The sequence below is a fragment of the Pantherophis guttatus genome, chromosome 17, assembly GCF_059756535.1.
Source record: "Pantherophis guttatus breed Tessera chromosome 17, ASM5975653v1, whole genome shotgun sequence".
NCBI classification, from domain to species: Eukaryota; Metazoa; Chordata; class Lepidosauria; order Squamata; family Colubridae; genus Pantherophis; species Pantherophis guttatus.
In genome coordinates, this window is record NC_142079.1 from 14,107,214 (window position 1) to 14,124,753 (window position 17,540).

The 17,540-nt window shown below is 45.9% G+C and overlaps 1 protein-coding gene across 4 annotated transcripts; it reads right to left on the reverse strand.

The window, feature by feature from the left end:
- Positions 1-735: 735 nt before the first annotated feature.
- Positions 736-17,523, reverse strand: RFLNA (refilin A). 4 transcript variants are annotated; one of them, XM_034438438.3, is made up of 5 exons: positions 17,281-17,523; positions 15,495-15,633; positions 14,108-14,328; positions 6,566-6,675; positions 736-2,534 (listed from the first exon to the last, which is right to left on the reverse strand). In XM_034438438.3, the coding sequence occupies exons 3-5, from the start codon at positions 14,324-14,326 to the stop codon at positions 2,198-2,200; spliced, it is 666 nt and encodes a 221-aa protein (XP_034294329.1). In that variant the 5' UTR covers positions 14,327-14,328; positions 15,495-15,633; positions 17,281-17,523; the 3' UTR covers positions 736-2,197. The 4 variants fall into 4 exon arrangements, with proteins under 4 accessions (XP_034294329.1, XP_034294330.1, XP_087736207.1 ...); XM_034438439.3 differs by having other exon boundaries at positions 16,565-17,291; XM_087880081.1 differs by lacking the exon at positions 17,281-17,523 and adding an exon at positions 16,305-17,092.
- Positions 17,524-17,540: the final 17 nt, after the last annotated feature.

Here is a 17,540-nt window from a genome sequence, read left to right on the forward strand (position 1 = left end):
CCACCTGGGTGAGGGTGTAGGGCCTGAGCAGGCTCGCTCCTTGTGAGAAACGGAAGAAGAGGAATGCAAGGGAGGAAAACAAACGGGAGAATTTCAGCTCCTTGGCAGGAAGCCTTGGATTTCCCCAATCTTGTCATCTTGGTTCTTCAAAAAGCAACTTCGCCGCAGCTGAAGGTTGATTTTATTCCTTCCCCCCCCACACACCAAAAAAAAGCAAAAAAAAAAAAAGCTGCAGTCCGATCCTGGGAAACCTCCCGTTCATATCGGCGTCTTTTTTCCCCACCACCCTTCAAATAATGCAAATTTTTAAACGCAAAGACTTGGTTTAAATTCTTTGGAGGGCCGCTTTTTTCAGTCTCTAAGGCAGCACGATTCTGTCGTTTAGTTTGGGGCTGTGTGTGTGACCACGGGGGACCCCGATGGGCTCCAAAACGGTTGGAAAGGCCATCCAGAGTTACGAAAGTGACTCGCGACCGTTCCTCACATTTACGACCGCCCTGGTTGCAGTGTCTCTAGTCAGGGGATCGATGTTTGTGACCTTCCTGGCTTTGCTTCCCACAAGCAGAGTCAATGGGGGGGAGGGGAAGTTGGGTTGTTCGCTTAACGACCGCATGATTGACATTACAACTGCAGGGATTCACTTAACAAGGGTGGCACAAAGGTCGTCAATCAGGCACAATTCACTGAACATTGCTTAGCAATGGAGAGTTCTGCTCCCAACTGTGGTCGTAAATCAAGGACTATCCACAATGATTTATTTCCCGAACCATTTCTGGGAAACTGAGGCCTCTCTATAATCTTCCACCTATCAACCACACACATTTCTAATTTCTCCTCTTGTTTCCATTGCTCTAGTCTTAAATACCCCCCAAACTGAAAATTTAAAACTGCGTTGGCCATCGTTCACCGAGCCAGTTAGTTTAACCATCATTCATGGTTAAAAATTTCTCCGACGTTCTGAATTTCAGATCACCCCAAAAGATTCATTCGGATTTCATTTCCTTTCTAAAGCTTTTTTTTTTCTTTGGTTTGGTTTGTTTTAAAGCCGACAGAGAAAGATCAAATCAATATCTCTCTTCGTTTTGCTACTTCTAATGATGGTGCGGATAGCTGCAGCATTCAAAATGCTGAAAATCCCAATCTTTAAAAGCAGGAAATATAATAGCAAGGAGATGGTTGCGGAGGATATGCAAAGTTTTTTTTTTTTCTCCTTCTTCCGGTTCTTTGGTTACCTAACGGCTGGCAATGTGAAGTCATTTGTCCTTCGGGTTTCCATGCATTCACTTCCGGTTCTCCTCTGAAAATCCTTCCCAAACGTTTTAGAGAGGCAAACTCTTGAAATTATGAATTTGAAACGCTTTTTTTCACAGAATGTTTTTTTTGGGGGGGAATAGACATTTGGTCCAAGACAACTATTGGCTCCACCCCCAAAAAGCTTATCATGCATAATTCTTGCGTAAAATTCCTCCATTTTGTGTGTTAATCCCATCATGGTGATCTTGACACTTTCCAATAATATCCCCCAGATGAAATCAACACTTAGACTGCTCGATTGGCCAATGAGTGGCGCGGTGGCCTAGAGGCAGAGCTCTCGCCTCACAATCAGGAGGTGGTGAGATTGATCCTAGGTAGAGGCAGGTGTTTTTCTCTCTCTGGGCATGATGAAAATATATCTGCTGGACAAAACTCCGCACTGGCAACAGGAAGAGCATCCGGCCATTCAAACACTCTGCTAGCTCCATTCAGTTGCCCAGATTCCACCCCGCAAGGAATTATGGGGTCGTTAAATGATGATGATGATTGCTCGATTGGCCAATGAGATTCTTGGATAATACTTTTTTTCCAAGGGGAAAAAACCTCCTAAAAGCACCAGGGAAATCTTCAAAAAAGTTTCATACTTTAGAGAGATTTAAATAGCAAAGTACTAAAGACAGCCTTCTGGATTAAAAAGCGGCATTTAAGTGCTACATAAATAACATCTTCAGAGGACGCTCTCTCCTCCAACTGGTTCTTGGAAGTGTGAAAGACACTTGGCTTGGCCCACAATCGATTCGGCAAAGGATGAAATTGTAACCCTGCGGACGGACGTCTCTGAGATGCCTTCAGCCGAGGGATGATGAAGTCCATAAACGTGTCTCCAAGAGGTGGACCTATGCCATAGATGGACGGTGTAGCCTAGCCCGACCTTCCAGAAAGCCTAGGACAAGTTCTCCGGATGCGTCAGGTAGGTGTTGTTGTCCTCGCACAAGGCGAGTTGGACGCTGGAGGCGAACCACCGCTTGGCACAGCCCAGCTGGTAGTTGAGCGTGGTCCGGTAAAGGTTTCTGGCACGTTTGGGGAAAATGATGGTTGTGCTTTGATACCGGAGAGGCTTCTGACGAGGCTCGAAAAGGAGCTGAGACTTGTAGTTGCGCCAAGTGCAGTTGGGGGCCACCGTGACGGACTCTCGGTAGGTGGTGATGGTGGGCGTGGGGTGGTAGAAGATGTCATCCCGGTAGTGTTTCTCCGAGCTGTACTTGATCTCCGAATTGCACCTGGGAGAGGGGAAAGAAAAGGTAAGGAGGGGAGGGGGAAATCCTGGTGGATCTAAGCCAGCATCCGTCACAGCTAACCATCAACTGATAATAGAATAGAATAGAATAGAATAGAATAGAATGGAATGGAATGGAATGGAATGGAATGGAATGGAATGGAATAGAATAGAATAGAATAGAATAGAATAGAATAGAATAGAATAGAATAGAATAGAATAGAATAGAATAGAATAGAATACAGTAGAGTACAGTAGAGTACAGTAGGTAGGATAGGGTAGAGTAGGGTAGAATCGAGTAGAGTAGAGTAGAGTAAAGTAGAATAGAATAGGGTAGAGTAGGTAGGGTAGGGTAGAGTAGGATAGAATAGAGTAGAATAGAATGTAGAGTAGAGTAGAGTAGAGTAGGGTAGGGTAGAATAGAATAGAGTAGAATAGAATGTAGAGTAGAGTAGAGTAGAGTAGAGTAGAGTAGAGTAGAGTAGAGTAGAGTAGAATAGAATAGAATAGAATAGAATAGAATAGAATAGAATAACAGAGTTGGAAGGGACCTTGGAGGTCATCTAGTCCAACCTCCTGCTTAGGCAGGAAACCCTACACCACTTCAGACCAATGGTTATCCAACCTCTTCTTAAAAACTTCCAGTGTTGGAGCATCCACAACTTCTGGAGGCAAGTTGTTCCACTGATTAATTGTTCTAACTGTCAGGGAATTTCTCCTTAGTTCTAAATTGCTTCTCTCCTTGATTAGTTTCCACCTGTTGCTTCTTGTCCTGCCTTCTGGTGCTTTGGAGAAGAGCTTGACTAGAAGAGGCCCGGTGAAGTCTACAGAGATTCTCAATCACCCAGGTCCTGGTTGTCCCAAAGACGCTTTTCCAAAAGGCAACCGGACTTTCTTGGTTTTTTTTCCCCTTGAAAATGTTTCACTTCCCATTCAAGAAGCTTCTTCCGTTCTAACTGAAGAATCCCCCACCATTCCTTAGAACAGAAGAAGCATCTTGGATGAGAAGCAAAAGATTTTCACGGAAAAAAACCCCCAAGGAAGTTCAGTTGCCTTTTTAGAAAGCACCCTCGAAACCTCTGGTGATGATGATGATGAATGCTTCTCATTGAACTTTGTTAGCTGTATCAACCCCAAATTCAACCTCCAAACTCAACCTTCTGAGGGTCTCTTCAGTGGTGTGTCTGCCCTTGAGGTAGGCCACACCACTAAAGTTCTCTGGCTTGGAATAGCTATTCCTGTTTTTTTCTGAAGGGCTGTTATTTCTGCTTGGTCTTCCATCCTCTTTCTCCACAGGAATGTTCTGGAAAATTGTCTAAACCTGTGTTTCTCAGCCATGGCTTTCAAAAATTTTGGGAGTTGAAGAGGGCGGACTTCAACTCCCATGATTCCCCATGGTTGGGGAATTCTGGGAGTTGACCTCCATCCATCTTGAAGTTGCCAAGATTGGAAAATATTGGACTAACTAACCCATTTCTAAATCTTAACTGGAAGACATTTTGAGGGCACTGTTTGTCAATCTTGGCAACATGAAGATGCTGTGAACACTTGAAGTCCTCCCGTCTTAAAGTTCTCAAGGTTGAGAAACACGATTTTTAAGGAGGTGGTTTGCTCCCCTCTGCCAGATAATCTTCATGCTGAGCCCAGAAAGCCTTCTGTTAGCCATCTTTTATTTCGTCTCCTTGCCTACGCCAACGGGCTGGACTTGATGACCTCGAGAGCCCCCTTCCCTATAATTCAATGATTAGCAAGTTGGCCAACGGCGCTTTTGACAGTTTTTGGCAAAGCCAATGAAGTAGCAAGCTTTTCTGCTCTAAGAAAAACAGCTCTTTTCAACAGAAAACTGGCTGTGGGCAATTTGCTGCTTCCGTCTCTCTCTCTCTCTCCTCTCTCTCCTTTCTCTTGTCTCTCTCTCCTTTCTCTCTCTCTTCTCTCCTCTCCTCTCTCTCTTCTTTCTCTCCTCTCTCTCTTTTCTCTCCTCTCCCCTCTCTCCTCTCTCTCTCCTCTCCTCTCTCCTCTCTCTCCTCTCTCCTTTCTCTCCTCTTTCCTCTCTCTCTTCTTTCTCCTCTCTTTTCTCTCCTCTCCTCTCTCTCCTCTCTCTTCTTTCTCTCCCCTCTCTCTCCTCTCTCTCTTCTTTCTCCTCTCCTCTCCTCTCCTCTCTCTTCTTTCTCTCTTCTCTTTCTTCTCTCTCTCCTCTCTCCTCTCCTCTCTCTCTTCTTTCTCTCCTCGCCTCTCTCTCCTCTCTCTTCTCTCTCTTGCCTCTCTCTCTTCTTTCTCTCCTCTCTCTCTCCTCTGCTCTCTCTCTCTCTCTCTCTGGGAAAAAATCAGCAGTAGCTGAAGCAACTGCAGCCCTGGTATAAAAAGATTAAAAGCCAGGCGTTGGCGTTTAGCATCTGCCAACGCCCTCAACCAGGCTTGGCCCGGAGCAGAGCAGGCGAAACACAATCTATTTAATGAGTTTTGCAGCTCAGTTCAGAGCCCTGCAGAGAATTTGGTGGGGAAAACACCAGGCTGGGTGGAGGAGACAATTGGGGGAAAAAAAATAATACTAATAATAATAATAAAAAGGTACCCACAGTTGGCAGCCTCTTTGCAGATTTATCTTTCAAATAAGTTCCCAGCAACTTAGCAGCTACACCGCCCTGCAAAATGTGGCTGGGATATTTTCAGCCCATCCCTACCTTTGGCGATGACCCCTTTGGGGGAACGTTTAAGGCGTGGGAGATAATTTGACTTCAACGGGGAGGTGTCAAGCTGCAAGCTCATTTATCTCCCTACCCATTTCGATGCACAGAATTCAAGGCCCAATTTTCTGCTTCAAATCTTGAGATAAATGCAATGCAAAACCTAAGTGCTTCCCATCTTCATCTCCCTCTCTTTGAAGTCCAGGCATTGCTAGCAACAGAAGAGAATAATTGCAACTCAGGGCTGAACTGTTGGGTCCTTTCTCAGCTTGGTTGTTTTCTTGCAAACGTTTCATGACCCAACTAGGTAACATCATCAGTGCTATGAGGGAGTGGGGTTTGGGGGGAGGATTAGGACGAGGATTGTGGGGTCCTTGGGGCTCTCTGAGCTTGGTTGTTTTCTTGCAAACGTTTCATGACCCAACTAGCTAAGATCATCAGTGCAGGGTGTGTGTGGAGGAGCAGGAGGAAGAGGAGGACTAAGTGGTCCATCTCCGAGCTTGGTGGTTTTCTTGCAGATGTCTCATGACCCAACTAGGTAACGTCATCACTGCTAGGAGGGAGAGGGGTTTGTTCTCTGTTTATATATAAGTTACTTGCCCTGTCAGTATTGGTGGGAGCATTGATCTCTTCTTGGTAGTTCCTTGATTGGGTTATTGTTTATTGTTTGTGTATAAATAAACAGCAAACCCCACTCCCTTCTAGCACTGATGATGTTACCTAGTTGGGTCATGAAATGTCTGTCAGAAAACCACCAAGCTCAGAGAGCATCAACGACCCCACAGTTCCTCCTCCTCCTCCTCCTCCTCCTCCTCCTCCTCCTCCTCCTCCTCCCACCCACAAACCACTCTCTCTTCTAACACTGTTGATGTTACCTAGTTGGGTCATGCAATGTCTACAAGAAAACAATCAAGCTCAGAGAGTTTCAAGGACTTCACAGTCCTCCTCTTCCTCTTCCTCTTCCTCTTCCTCCTCCTCCTCCTCCCAAACCCCACTCCCTTCTAGCACTGATGATGTGCCCTACTTGGGTCATGAAATGTCTGCAAGAAAACTACCAAGTTCAGAGAGCACCAAAACCCTCATAGTAGTCATCATTATCCTCCTTCTCCCTTCTATCGCTGATGATGTTACCTAGTTGGGTCATGAAACGTCTGCCAGAAAACCACCAAGCTCGGAGAGCCCCAAGGACCCCACAGTCCAAGCCATCGTTTCCCATCCTTCCTCATTCCCACAAAACCATTGCATTAAAACAGCCCTCAAATCCATCCATAAATTCTGCAACTTGTATTTCTTTTCTTGCAGGAGGTGGAGAAAGACCGAAGGCGCACCCAAGAGCAAGCTGTCTTGTTACCTGATTTCCTGTGCCGGCTCAGGGTTGACCTCTATGCTTTCTCCGAAAAACACCGGGTACATTCGAGGTCTGATTTCAGAAGCGTAGGAGTTCAGAAACACATAAGGAATCTGTAGGGAGAGAAAGGCAGGAAATCAACCAGAAATAATAGAAGAAGAGGAACAAATCCATCAACGTTCTGAATTCCATCCGTGTTGCAGAAACCACTCAGCATCATAAGGCAGATGTAGACAGGCCCACAAAATTTTATTTTGGGATACAATCAAGGGAGGTAGAGTTGGAATCAGCTCCCCCTGAGGCTCCGGCTGGTTCCTGACCTCCGTACCTTCCGCCACGAATTTAAAACATGGCTGTTCGCGGCACCTAGCCTGGACTGAGGGGGTTTTCGATTATTTTAACGGGTTTTAATATTTGTTTATGTATGTATTTTATGTTTTTATTGGTTTGTTTTAATTGTTGTGAGCCGCCCTGAGTCCTATGGAGATAGGGCGGCATATAAGTTATATTAAATAAATAAATAAATAAATAATAAACACTAATATCACTCTATCAAGCCTTAGTAAGACCACACCTAGAATCCTGCATCCAGTTTTGGTCACCACACTATAAAAAAAGATGTTTGAGACTCTAGAAAGAGTGCAGAGAAGAGCAACCAGGATGATGAGGGGACTGGAGGCTAAAACAGACAATGAACGGTTGCAGGAACTGGGCACAGCTGGTCTAGTGAAGAGAAGGACCAGGGGAGACAGGAGAGGAGTCTTCCAATATTTGAGGGGCTGCCAAAGAGAGGAGGAAGGGGGTCAAGCTATTCTCCAAAACACCTGAAGGCCAGACAAGGAAGAATGGATGGAAACTGACCAAGGAGAGATTCAACCTAGAAATGAGGAGAAATTTTCTGACAGTGAGAACAATCAACCCGTGGAACAGAAGTTGCCTTCAGAAGTTGTGGGAGCTTCATCCCTGGAGGCTTTCAAGAAGAGACTGGACTGCCATCTGTCATGAATGGTGTAAGGTCTCCTGCTTAGGCAGGGGGTTAGACTAGATGACCTATAAAGTCCCTTCCAACTCTATTAATCTGATACTAGTTGTAGTTGTACAGTAGTCTTCCACTTGTGACTGAAGAGATCATCTGAACTTCCAACAGATTAGGGTTAGTCAAATGTTTTCTGAACTTGGAAACTTGAAGACGGATGGGCTTCAACTCTCAGAATTCCTCATGGCTCATGGAGAATGCTGGGCGTTGAAGTCCGCATATTTTAAAATTGCCGAAGTTAAGAGATACTGTTCTAAAACATCTGGAAATCTTCCCTTTAATTGGTTACGCATAAAGGCTGCAGCATTCCCAGCTGCAGGGGGCAATTTGCATGAAGGAAAAAAAAAAAAACCCAAGATGATATTTTGGCATGAGATTTATGAAATAGCAGATGGGAATTTTCTGGATAGCGGCCTTTATCAGTATCCAGAGATGCATAAGGCTGTTTACATACTCCAGGGAGCATCAAAACGAAACAGAGAACAATGCAGGTTTTGGATGTGTGCAGAGTGTGTTGACTCAGGGCTCCAATCAGGAGCAACAATCGTCTTAAATCTTCCTGGTGCAAACAGAAAGAAAGGACATTAAAGAGCAGCAGGTGTATTTTTCCCTTGAACTGCCTGGAGAAGAAAAAATTTCCAAGCACAATGAGGGAGGGAGGGAGGGACAGAGGGAGGGAGGAAGGAAGGAAGGACAGAAAAGGAGGGAGGGAGAAAGGAAGGAAGGAAGGAAGGAAGGAAAGACAAGGAGGGACGGAGGAAGGACAAGGAGGGAGGGAGGAAGAAGAGAAATGAAGGGAGGGAAGGAGGAAGAAAGAAGGGACAGAACATGAGGGAGGGAGGGAGGAAGAAAGAAAGAAAGAAAGAAAGAAAGAAAGAAAGAAAGAAAGAAAGAAAGAAAGAAAGAAAGAAAGGACAGAAAAGGAGGGAGGAAGGAAGGACAGAAACAGAGGGAGGGAAGGAGAAAGGAAGGAAGGAAGGAAGTTCAGAAAAGGAGGGAGGGAGGACAGAAACAGAGGGAGGGAAGGAGGAAGGAAGGAAGAAAGAAAGAAAGAGAAAGAAAGAAAGAAAAAAGAAAGAAAGAAAGAAAGGACAGAAAAGGAGGGAGGGATGGAGGAAGGGAGGAAGGAAGGAAGAACATCAGACAACCTAGAGAGAATTAAACATCCCTGAAAATAAAACCCTGAACTATGAGCAAACAAAATGACATTCATTGCAAAAAGATAAGAGAAATCGGCACTGAATTAAAAGCTGTGACTGAAAGCCTGGAAAAAACAAAAACAAAAAACAGAAAGTATCTCATACGCAAAGTTCTTAGGGACTAGCACTTTGCTTGGCATTGTTCGAAAGTTGACAGGAATGTCTTCCGGATTCTGTGCGGAACAAGGAACGAGCTTTTTTCTCCCTAATATTTCCTTTTAGAACCAGCACAACTTTTCTCTCTGGAATATATGCTCCTTTTACATTTACCTGCCGATACAGGAAAAGTCGGGGAGAATTCAGAGGGGTTTTAGCAGCTCAAAGAAGAGAGGAGACCCAAACCAGGAGGAGTGCAGAACAGCGATGCAACTTAAATATGAAATCGATGGTTGAGCAGGACTTTTCATTCTGTTCTGGATCTTCCAGTTGTCAGAGGCAAAACAAGGGAAGCCATCCCCTCCAATCTTGGATCTAAAGTGGGCCCCCCAAAAAACACAATTTCTATTTCTACCACCGCGGGAATCGAGCTACCCTTGAGGGGTTAAACGCAGAGATACACCACACACTTCTACAGCAAGCCTGCCAGGCACAATTTCAGTAACCACAAACAGACGAAGGCTTGAAATCCTAGCAATGCAACCGATACGTGGTGCCAGAACTAGAGGCACCCCTGGCCAAAAAAATGAAGAAAGAAAGAAAGAAAAAAACAAAACAAAACAAAACACCAACCCAAAATAAAAACAATCTTAGGCCAAGGAATCTTAGCTCGGTGCCAAGGCAGCGGGAATGGGACACTCCAAAGAAGTTGGGGAAGGCAAGCGAAGTTTTCCCGCGCTTCCTGCAAGGCATAACGCCTTCGTGGCCACGATTTCCAGACCCCCACCCGGAATCCTGCATCCAGTTTTGGTCACCGCATTATGAAAAAAGAGGTTGAGACTTTTGGGGGAAGAAAAAGTGCAAAGAAGAGCAACTAGGATGATCAAAGGCCTGGAGACTAAAACATACAAAGAACTGTTGCAGGTCTTGAATCTGGCTAAGAACAATGGCAATACTACTCCCAATTCTGGTCATAGGTTGAGGACTTCCTTAAGAATGCAGCAGAGGACTGATTTGAAAATCAGGCTTGGATTTAAGCAGGGTTGGGAGACCACTAGGAGATGCCAGAGAAGAGCAACGAAGATGATCAAAGGCCTGGAGACTAAAACATATGAAGAACGGTTGCAGGAACTGGATATGTTTAGTCTAGAAAAAAGAAGAATTAGGGGTGCCATGATAGCAGTCTTCCTTTTCTGTCACGAAGAAGAGGGGGTCAAATTATTCTCCCACGCACCGGAGGGCAGGACAAGAAACAATGGATGGAAACTAATCAAGGAGAGAAGCAACCTGGAATTAAGGAGACACTTCCTAACAGTGAGGACCATTAACCAGTGGAACAGCTCGCCACCAGAAGTTGTGGGTACTCCATCACTGGAGGTTTTGAAGAAGAGATTAGACAGTCACTTATCTGATATGGTATAAATTCTCCTGCTTGAGCAGGGGGCTGGACTAGATGACCTCCAAAATCCCTCCCAGCTCTATTCTGATTGATTGATTGATAGATTTGACTCTCTTTTTTGGAGGAGCCATCAAGAGAAGGATCAACGCAGGAGGGCTAGCGAACTTTCAGAGTTACAACGGCCCTGAAAAAAGTGACTTTTTGCCGGTTCTCGCGCTTACAACCATTGCCCATGGTCACCCATCCCCATGGTCACGTGTTCAAAATTTGGGCACTTGGCATTTATGACGGTTGCTGCATTCGTCTGATGGACTGCCATTTGTCAGAAATGGTGTAGGGTCTCCTGCTTGGGTGGGTAGAGGGTTGGACAAGGCAGTGGTAGGATTCAAGTAATTTAACAACCGGTTCTCTGCCCTAATGATTTCTTCCAACAACCAGTTTGCCAAACTGCTCAGAAAGTTAACAACCGGTTCTCCCGAAGTGGTGCGAACCGGCTGAATCCCATCACTGCTACAAGGTCCCTTCCAACTCTGTTTATGTGTAATCTATAACCCTGGGGTCACGCGATCACCATTTGCCATCTTCCCAGCCAGCTTCTGATAAGCAAAAGTCAACATGGGAAGCCGGATTCGCTTAACGGCCGCACAAGTCACTTAACGACGGCCGGGATTCGCTTAAGAACCATGACGAAAAAAGGAGGTGAAATCGGAGGCGACTCGCTTCACAAAACCTAGGCCTTGCTTAGCAAATGGAAATTCTGCTCCCAACTGCGGTCGTAAGCCGAGGACTACCTGTAAGAGATTCACTCGCAAACACAACTTGTGACTTTTCCTAAGAAGATCTGAGAAGTATACAATTTCAGAAAATCCTCACGCCAAGATGCTCAACCCGGAGACAGGTTTTAAAAAAAATTAAAAATCCAGCACATCCTTAAACTGGGTTTAATGTGACTCTTGGCTAGCTCTTTTTCAAGCCAGCCAATGGTTTCTGTGTTACAGAAATCAATTCCTTGGGGTTCCTTGAGGTTGCAAATCCAGAACCCAAAGATTTTGTTTTTTTCCTCCTTTGTTTGTTTAGAGAGGGACAGATTAGCAAGTTTCCGCCAGCCAACCGAAGGGAGGGGACCTGCCAAGACCTCAATTTTCCCAAGGAAAGTCTGCCATAAAGACAATTAAAAACAAAAAACAAAAAACTGTAGGGCCTCTTCATTTTCTAATCTGACCGCCGGAACAAGTAAAGCTCGGACTCTGGAAAATTCTTGTTGTTGTTGTTGTTGTTAAATATTTTTAATTGTTTTATATCATATATTCCATTTCTCTGTTGAACAGTGTGTTTTCTAGGTGTCCAAAGTGTTAACATATAAACATCATCATAATCATTATAATATATACAAATACCAAATTTATATTTCCCTGTTAAAGGGAGACTAGTATAGACCTATTTCAAGCTATTTAGCTCTCATCAGCTAGCTATACCCTTCCTTGGATTCAAACTTGGACTGCCTGCATGTTAGGCAGTTGTATTAACCTCTGAGCCACAAGTTCTCCTCCCTTCATCAGCTTGATATATTAATATATATGCGATAATATCAATTGTTATTGAAAAGTATACTATCTTCCATTACAGTATCGATTATACAACCATCAAAATATTTATCCATCAGTTTTTCTTTCTCATGTAATCCATATTTCACATAAATCCACTCCTCTAACCTCAGTCTCTGTCAATTAATCATTTGTAGAATGGTTCCCATGTTATAAAATTTAATGTAAATTTTAATTTGTTCTTAACCTGGGGTTTTAAATTGTCTTGGGATAACTGATTTAATTCGATTTTACTTCTGCTCTTAAATTTTTATATTTTATGTGTTTTATCTTGTGCCTGTTCACCGTCCTGAGTCTTTCGGGAGTAGGGCGGTATATAAATCAAATGATATGAAATGAAATGAAATGAATAAAATATTCCTAGTCTTCTTTTCCTTTGATGTTTAGGGTTAGGGTTAAAAAACTGTAGGGCCTCTTCATTTTTTAATCTGATCGCCGGAAGAAGTAAAGCTCGCGCTCTGGAAAATTCTAATTTTTTTTTTCTTTTTCTTTCTGTACTTAGAAATTTGTAGACTTTCTGTAGTAGGTGGCTCAGTGGCTAAGTCACTGAGCTTGTCGATCAGAAAGGTCGGCAGTTCGGCGGTTCGAATCCCTAAGTTGGACTAGATGACCTCCAAGGCCCCTTCCAACTCTGTCACTGTTAAATCCATGGAACTGAACTCCGCTGAGCTCATGGATGAATTGCAACTAGTTCTCACACAGACCCACACAGACAAAAATGTCCACTCGCCCACATTTTGCTCCGGTCGTGGCTAAATGCACAGGACACTTATCCTCAGTGTGGTGAAGAACTTACAGATGCATTTGCTCACGGTAATAAAACACATAACTACAGCTTGCTAATTAATTTAGCGTGCGAGGGGATGCCGCCCAATTAATTATTTTAGGAGATAACACATTCCGCCTTCGTCCTTAGCATTTCACAACCTTAATCCGTTTTGGTTAACCTAGACGCTTCCTCATGCTTTTGACTCTCTCCCACTCTCTCTCTCTCTCCTCCATGAGGACTGGGAACCTGAAACTTTCCACAAACACACTGGCCCAGCCAATATAATATCCTGCAGAAACTTGGCCTGCTGAGCCCCACCCTTGTTGTGTGAAACGAGACTCGTCTTCTAAATAAGAAAATAGAACAAAACTGGATTCCTATATATATATAATGTTCTGGATGCAAAACATAATTAAACCAAATATTTCAGTATTTAATGACTAGCCGATGGTCAAGCAATCAGACATCTGGGAATTTTTTTTAAAAAAATAATAGAAACATTACCATGCCTGCAATTTGGATGAGAAACGGTGATAGTTCAACCAGCAAACCAGTCCACCAATAGTATCGGTTTCCAAGCTAATTCATTCCAGAAAAGCAAATGGTATGGAGTTGTTGCAATTGGTTTTTATTAATTTTATCCCGTCTTTGTCGTTTTTATAAATAACTCAAGGCGGCAAACATATCTAATCCGTCTTCCTCTTGCTCTTTACCCCACAATAACAACAACCCTGTGAAGTGGGTTGGGCTGAGAGAGAGAGAGATTGGTTCAAGGTTACCCAACTGGTTTTTGTGCTTAAGGCAGGACTGGAATTCCCAGTCTCCTGGTGATTGGCACAAAGTCACCCAGCCCGCTTTCATGCCTAAGGCAGGACTACAACTCACTGTCTTCTTGTTATTGGCCCAAAGTCACCCAGCTGGCTTTCATGTCTAAGGTAGAACTAGAACTCACAGTCTCCTGGTGATTGACTAAAGTCTCCCAGCCGGTTTTCACACTTAAGGCGAGACTAGAATTCTTCCTCTCTTGGTGATTGGCCCAAAATCACCCAACCCGCTTTCATGTCTAACGCAGGACTACAACTCTCAGTTTCCTGGTGATTGGCACAAAGTCACCCAGCCTGCTTTCATGCCTAAGGCGGGACTACAACTCCCAGTCTCCTGGTGATTGGCACAAAGTCACCCAGCCCGCTTTCATGCCTAAGGCGGAACTAGAACTCACCGTCTCCTGCTTTCAGTGATTCAGCACCTAAAGCACGTTCAGCTATTACAGCACGTAGAGCCTCCACCTCGGCAAGAAACTACTTGCAAAGATTGCAGCAATCCAAATTAAAATCTGAGTTTCTTTGAACGAGGCCGGCAAATTGCAAAGCCAAATTCACAGACGCACACACAGAGAAAGTCCAAAGTAAAATAATAATAATAATAATCATTGCCTAACTTACCAGCTTCCCTTCCGGACCATCTCTCGCGGGTCCCTGATCCAGGATTTCTGTGCAGGAATTCTTGTCCACGGCTTTGTTCTCAGCTCCGCCCGGAGACAAGGAGTAGAAAGGGGGGCTCGGGCTGGGGGGCAGCCCCGAATCAGGACTGTCCAGCAAGCTTTCCCGGTTCTTCTCCTTGTTGGTGTTGTCCATACCTTGGAACTGTAGGTGACCCACCATGACTGGGAGGTGGGGGGGAGGAGGAGGAGGAAGGTGGAAAGAAAAGTGGGTCAGGAAGATGAAATCCGCCAAGCTGCCAAAAAATAATAATAATAATCCACCTCTTCCTGGGGGGGCCCGAGAATGGGGAGCGGGGTGGGGTAGGCAATTCATTTTCCCAAGGGGGACACCTGAGAAACTGGGCCTGTTGTGGAGAGCCAAATCGACAAGGGGTGTGAAAGTGCATTGCACACACGCATGTAAATTGAAAAAATAAAACAAAATAGCAGTTGGCTTTTAAACTAAAAACGACGTCCGTTGTATTGCTGCGTGCATGTCGTACATTTATTTATGCGTGATTTCTATTTTTCTTTTTTATATATATAAAGGTTTTTTTTATTTTTTAAGACAAACAAATATATAGTAGTGCATCATTCATTTCTTCCATGTGACATTTTGGTGTTATCTTCAAAAGTTTCTTCTCTTCTCTACCTCTTCTCTCTTCAATCTCACCAAGTCCATTACAAAGATTTTTCACTAAATATAATATTCTAATTACAACAATTTTTTTTAAAATCCCTTTTAAAAACTTATTTGTATCCCTTTTCTAACCAATAGTAAAATGTATTCCATATCTTAAAATATTCTGAATCTTCCCTTTCCTTTAGCATCATAGTTAATCTATTCATTTCTGCACAAAGAGCCTTGATAGTACAGTGGTTTAGTGCACCCTGTCATTAACACAGCTGCCTGCAATTTCTGCTGGTTCGAATCTCTCCAAGGCTCAAGGTTGACTCAGCCTTCCATCCTTTCTAAGGTAGGTGAAATGAGGACCCAGATTGTGGGGGCAATAAGCTGACTTTGTATAAAATATACAAAAGAATGAAGGCTATTGCTTAACGCACTGTAAACCGCCCTGAGTCTCCGGAGAAGGGCGGCATATAAATCAAATTAAAAAAAAACAAACAAAACAATTTACGTGATTTCTGTTTTCCAAAGGACCTCATGTAGGCTGGACTGGGGCAGCCAAAGGGCCAAATGTGGCCCGGGGGACTCTAAAATGCCCAGATTTGGCCAAGAGGAAGGGGACAGGAGAGAGTAGCTGCCCCCTTCCTCTTGGCCAAACCTGTGGTCAAAGATTCAAAAAATCACAGTTGTGATACTGCCGGTCCTTTTTAGCATGGCCTACCTTGAAAGGTGGTTAGCAGGCTCTTCCGATACTTCTGTTTCTCAGAGGCAGGGTTAAGGGGGAGCTGCTGGGGGTCCAGAAGAGTCCGTCTCAAGCCCCCCAATGCTCATGGGGTGACCTTTCCCAGTCTCAGCTCAAGCTAGGGAGGAAAAGAATCAAGAATTAAGTCTCACCCAGAGTATCCGAAGACGAGAAATAGCAAAATGAAAGAGCGGTTATCTTCAGCACAGCTCCCAAGCTGAGATTTGGGGTCCGGCAATCCCTCTGGAGCCCCCCCCCATCTGCTTCTAAGGGTTGGTCTTCACACACACACACACACACAGACAGACAGACATTCAACCTGCAACAAGAATTGCAGACTCTGCTAGCAACCTTGAGCTGGAATGCAAAGTCTTCCAAAACCTTGACTTTAAATCCCGCATTCTGCTCGCCAGGGACTTGCGAACCCACGGGGAAGTTTGCGGGGTTCCCCCCAAAAGGGTTGGCACCCTTTCCCAAATTGGGAAAAGGTGCTGGTTTTTGCCTGCCCCAAAGACAGGCTCGCTCTCCTTCAGGGTTTGAACCCCTGGAAGGAAAGCCGGATCCTTCTTAAAAACAAAAACACACAAACCCAATTTAGAAGAAATGAGGGAGCAATATGCATCTCACTCTTCCTGCAACCTCCACCCGAAATAACGATTCCGCCCCCCCCCCTTTCCAGGAATCGGCCAAAGCCTCTCAAGGCGCTTCTTCTGCTCCGTCCCACCCCCTGACCCGACCTGCCTGCCTCTACCCTGAGTTGCATTCACACGTTCATTTCCAATTCTGAACCTCCAGGAAAGCTGGCTGGGGGGGGGGAAAAAACCCGTCCATCCTCCTGCGCCCCAGAGACCCGCGGTTGAGTTCCCAGGAGAGTTGGGAGTTCCTTCGCCTGAGACTCCCGGGTTCAACGGGTCCCGGGGAAGACGAGCCAGCCCGACCGGAGCGCGGAGATTCCTCGGGGCGCTTCTGCCCATAGCCGACCCCAACCCCAACCCAGCCCAGCCCAGCCAAGGTCCCCGCTCCGGAGCCCCGATTGCACCAGCGCGCACATCGTCCGGGGCGCACAGTTTGCACCCTCCGCTCCGGGGCAATCCAGTGCCCGGGTGGGTGAGTGGGTGAGCGGGTAAGTGGGTGGGTGTCCGGGGGTCCCCGGCTGCTTCTCCCAGCCTCCTGCCTCTGCCCCGGCTCCGCTGTTGCTCGGAGGATGCCCGGAGCGCAGGATGGAGAAGGCAGAGCTAGCGGGCGATGTCCAGCGGCGCGCCCCCTCCTTCCTTCCTTCCTTCCTTCCTTCCTTCCTTCCTTCCTTCCTTCCTTCCTTCCTTCCTTCCTTCCTTCCCTTCCTTCCTTCCTTCCTTCCTTCCTTCCCTTCCTCCTTCCCTCTTTTCTTCCCTCCTTCCCTCCTTCCTTCCTTCCTCTTTCCTTTCCTCCCTCCTTCCCTCCCTTCTTCCTCCCTCTTTCCTTCCTTCCTTCCTTCCTTTCTCCCTCCCTTCCTCTTTCCTTTCCTCCCTCCTTCCCTCTTTCCTTCCCTCCCTCCTTCCCTTTTTCCTTCCTTCCTTCCTTCCTTCCTTCCTTCCTTCCTTCCTTCCTTCCTTCCTTCCTTCCTTCCTTCCTCCCTCCCTTCCTCCCTTCCCTCTTTTCTTCCCTCCTTCCTTCCCCCCTTCCTTCCTTCCCTCCCTCTTTCCCTCCTTCCTTCTCCCTTCTCCCTCCCAGCCCCTTGGCCGGCTGGAGCAGCGCGAAACGGAGCCCGGCCAGCCCCAAGCCCTACGTGGGAGCGGCGAGCTCTTCTGCAGCGCGGCGGCGGTGGCTCCGCTCCAGCTGCAGCTCCCTTCGGTCCCCGAGGCGAGCCCGGCCCGGACCCCGAGCGGAGCCTCCCGGCTGCTCCTCCTCCGCCGCCGCCTCTTTCCCCTCCCCGAGCCTGGCCCGCCTCCTCCTCCTCCTCCTCCTCCTCGCGAGCAGCGGAGCCGGCCCCTCGCTCTCCCCTCGCCCCAGCAAGCTCGCCTTGGTGGTCGTGGGGACGCCTCCTCG

Bases quoted from the DNA above. Each gene is read 5' to 3' on its own strand.
- RFLNA (XM_034438438.3), bottom strand. From the start codon at position 14,326: ATGGTGGGTCACCTACAGTTCCAAGGTATGGACAACACCAACAAGGAG. The intron at 6,676-14,107 runs GTAAGTTAGGCA...CTCTCCCTACAG, and splicing joins ATGGTCCGGAAGGGAAGCTG to ATTCCTTATGTGTTTCTGAA. The intron at 2,535-6,565 runs GTAACAAGACAG...CCCCTCTCCCAG, and splicing joins GAGCCGGCACAGGAAATCAG to GTGCAATTCGGAGATCAAGT.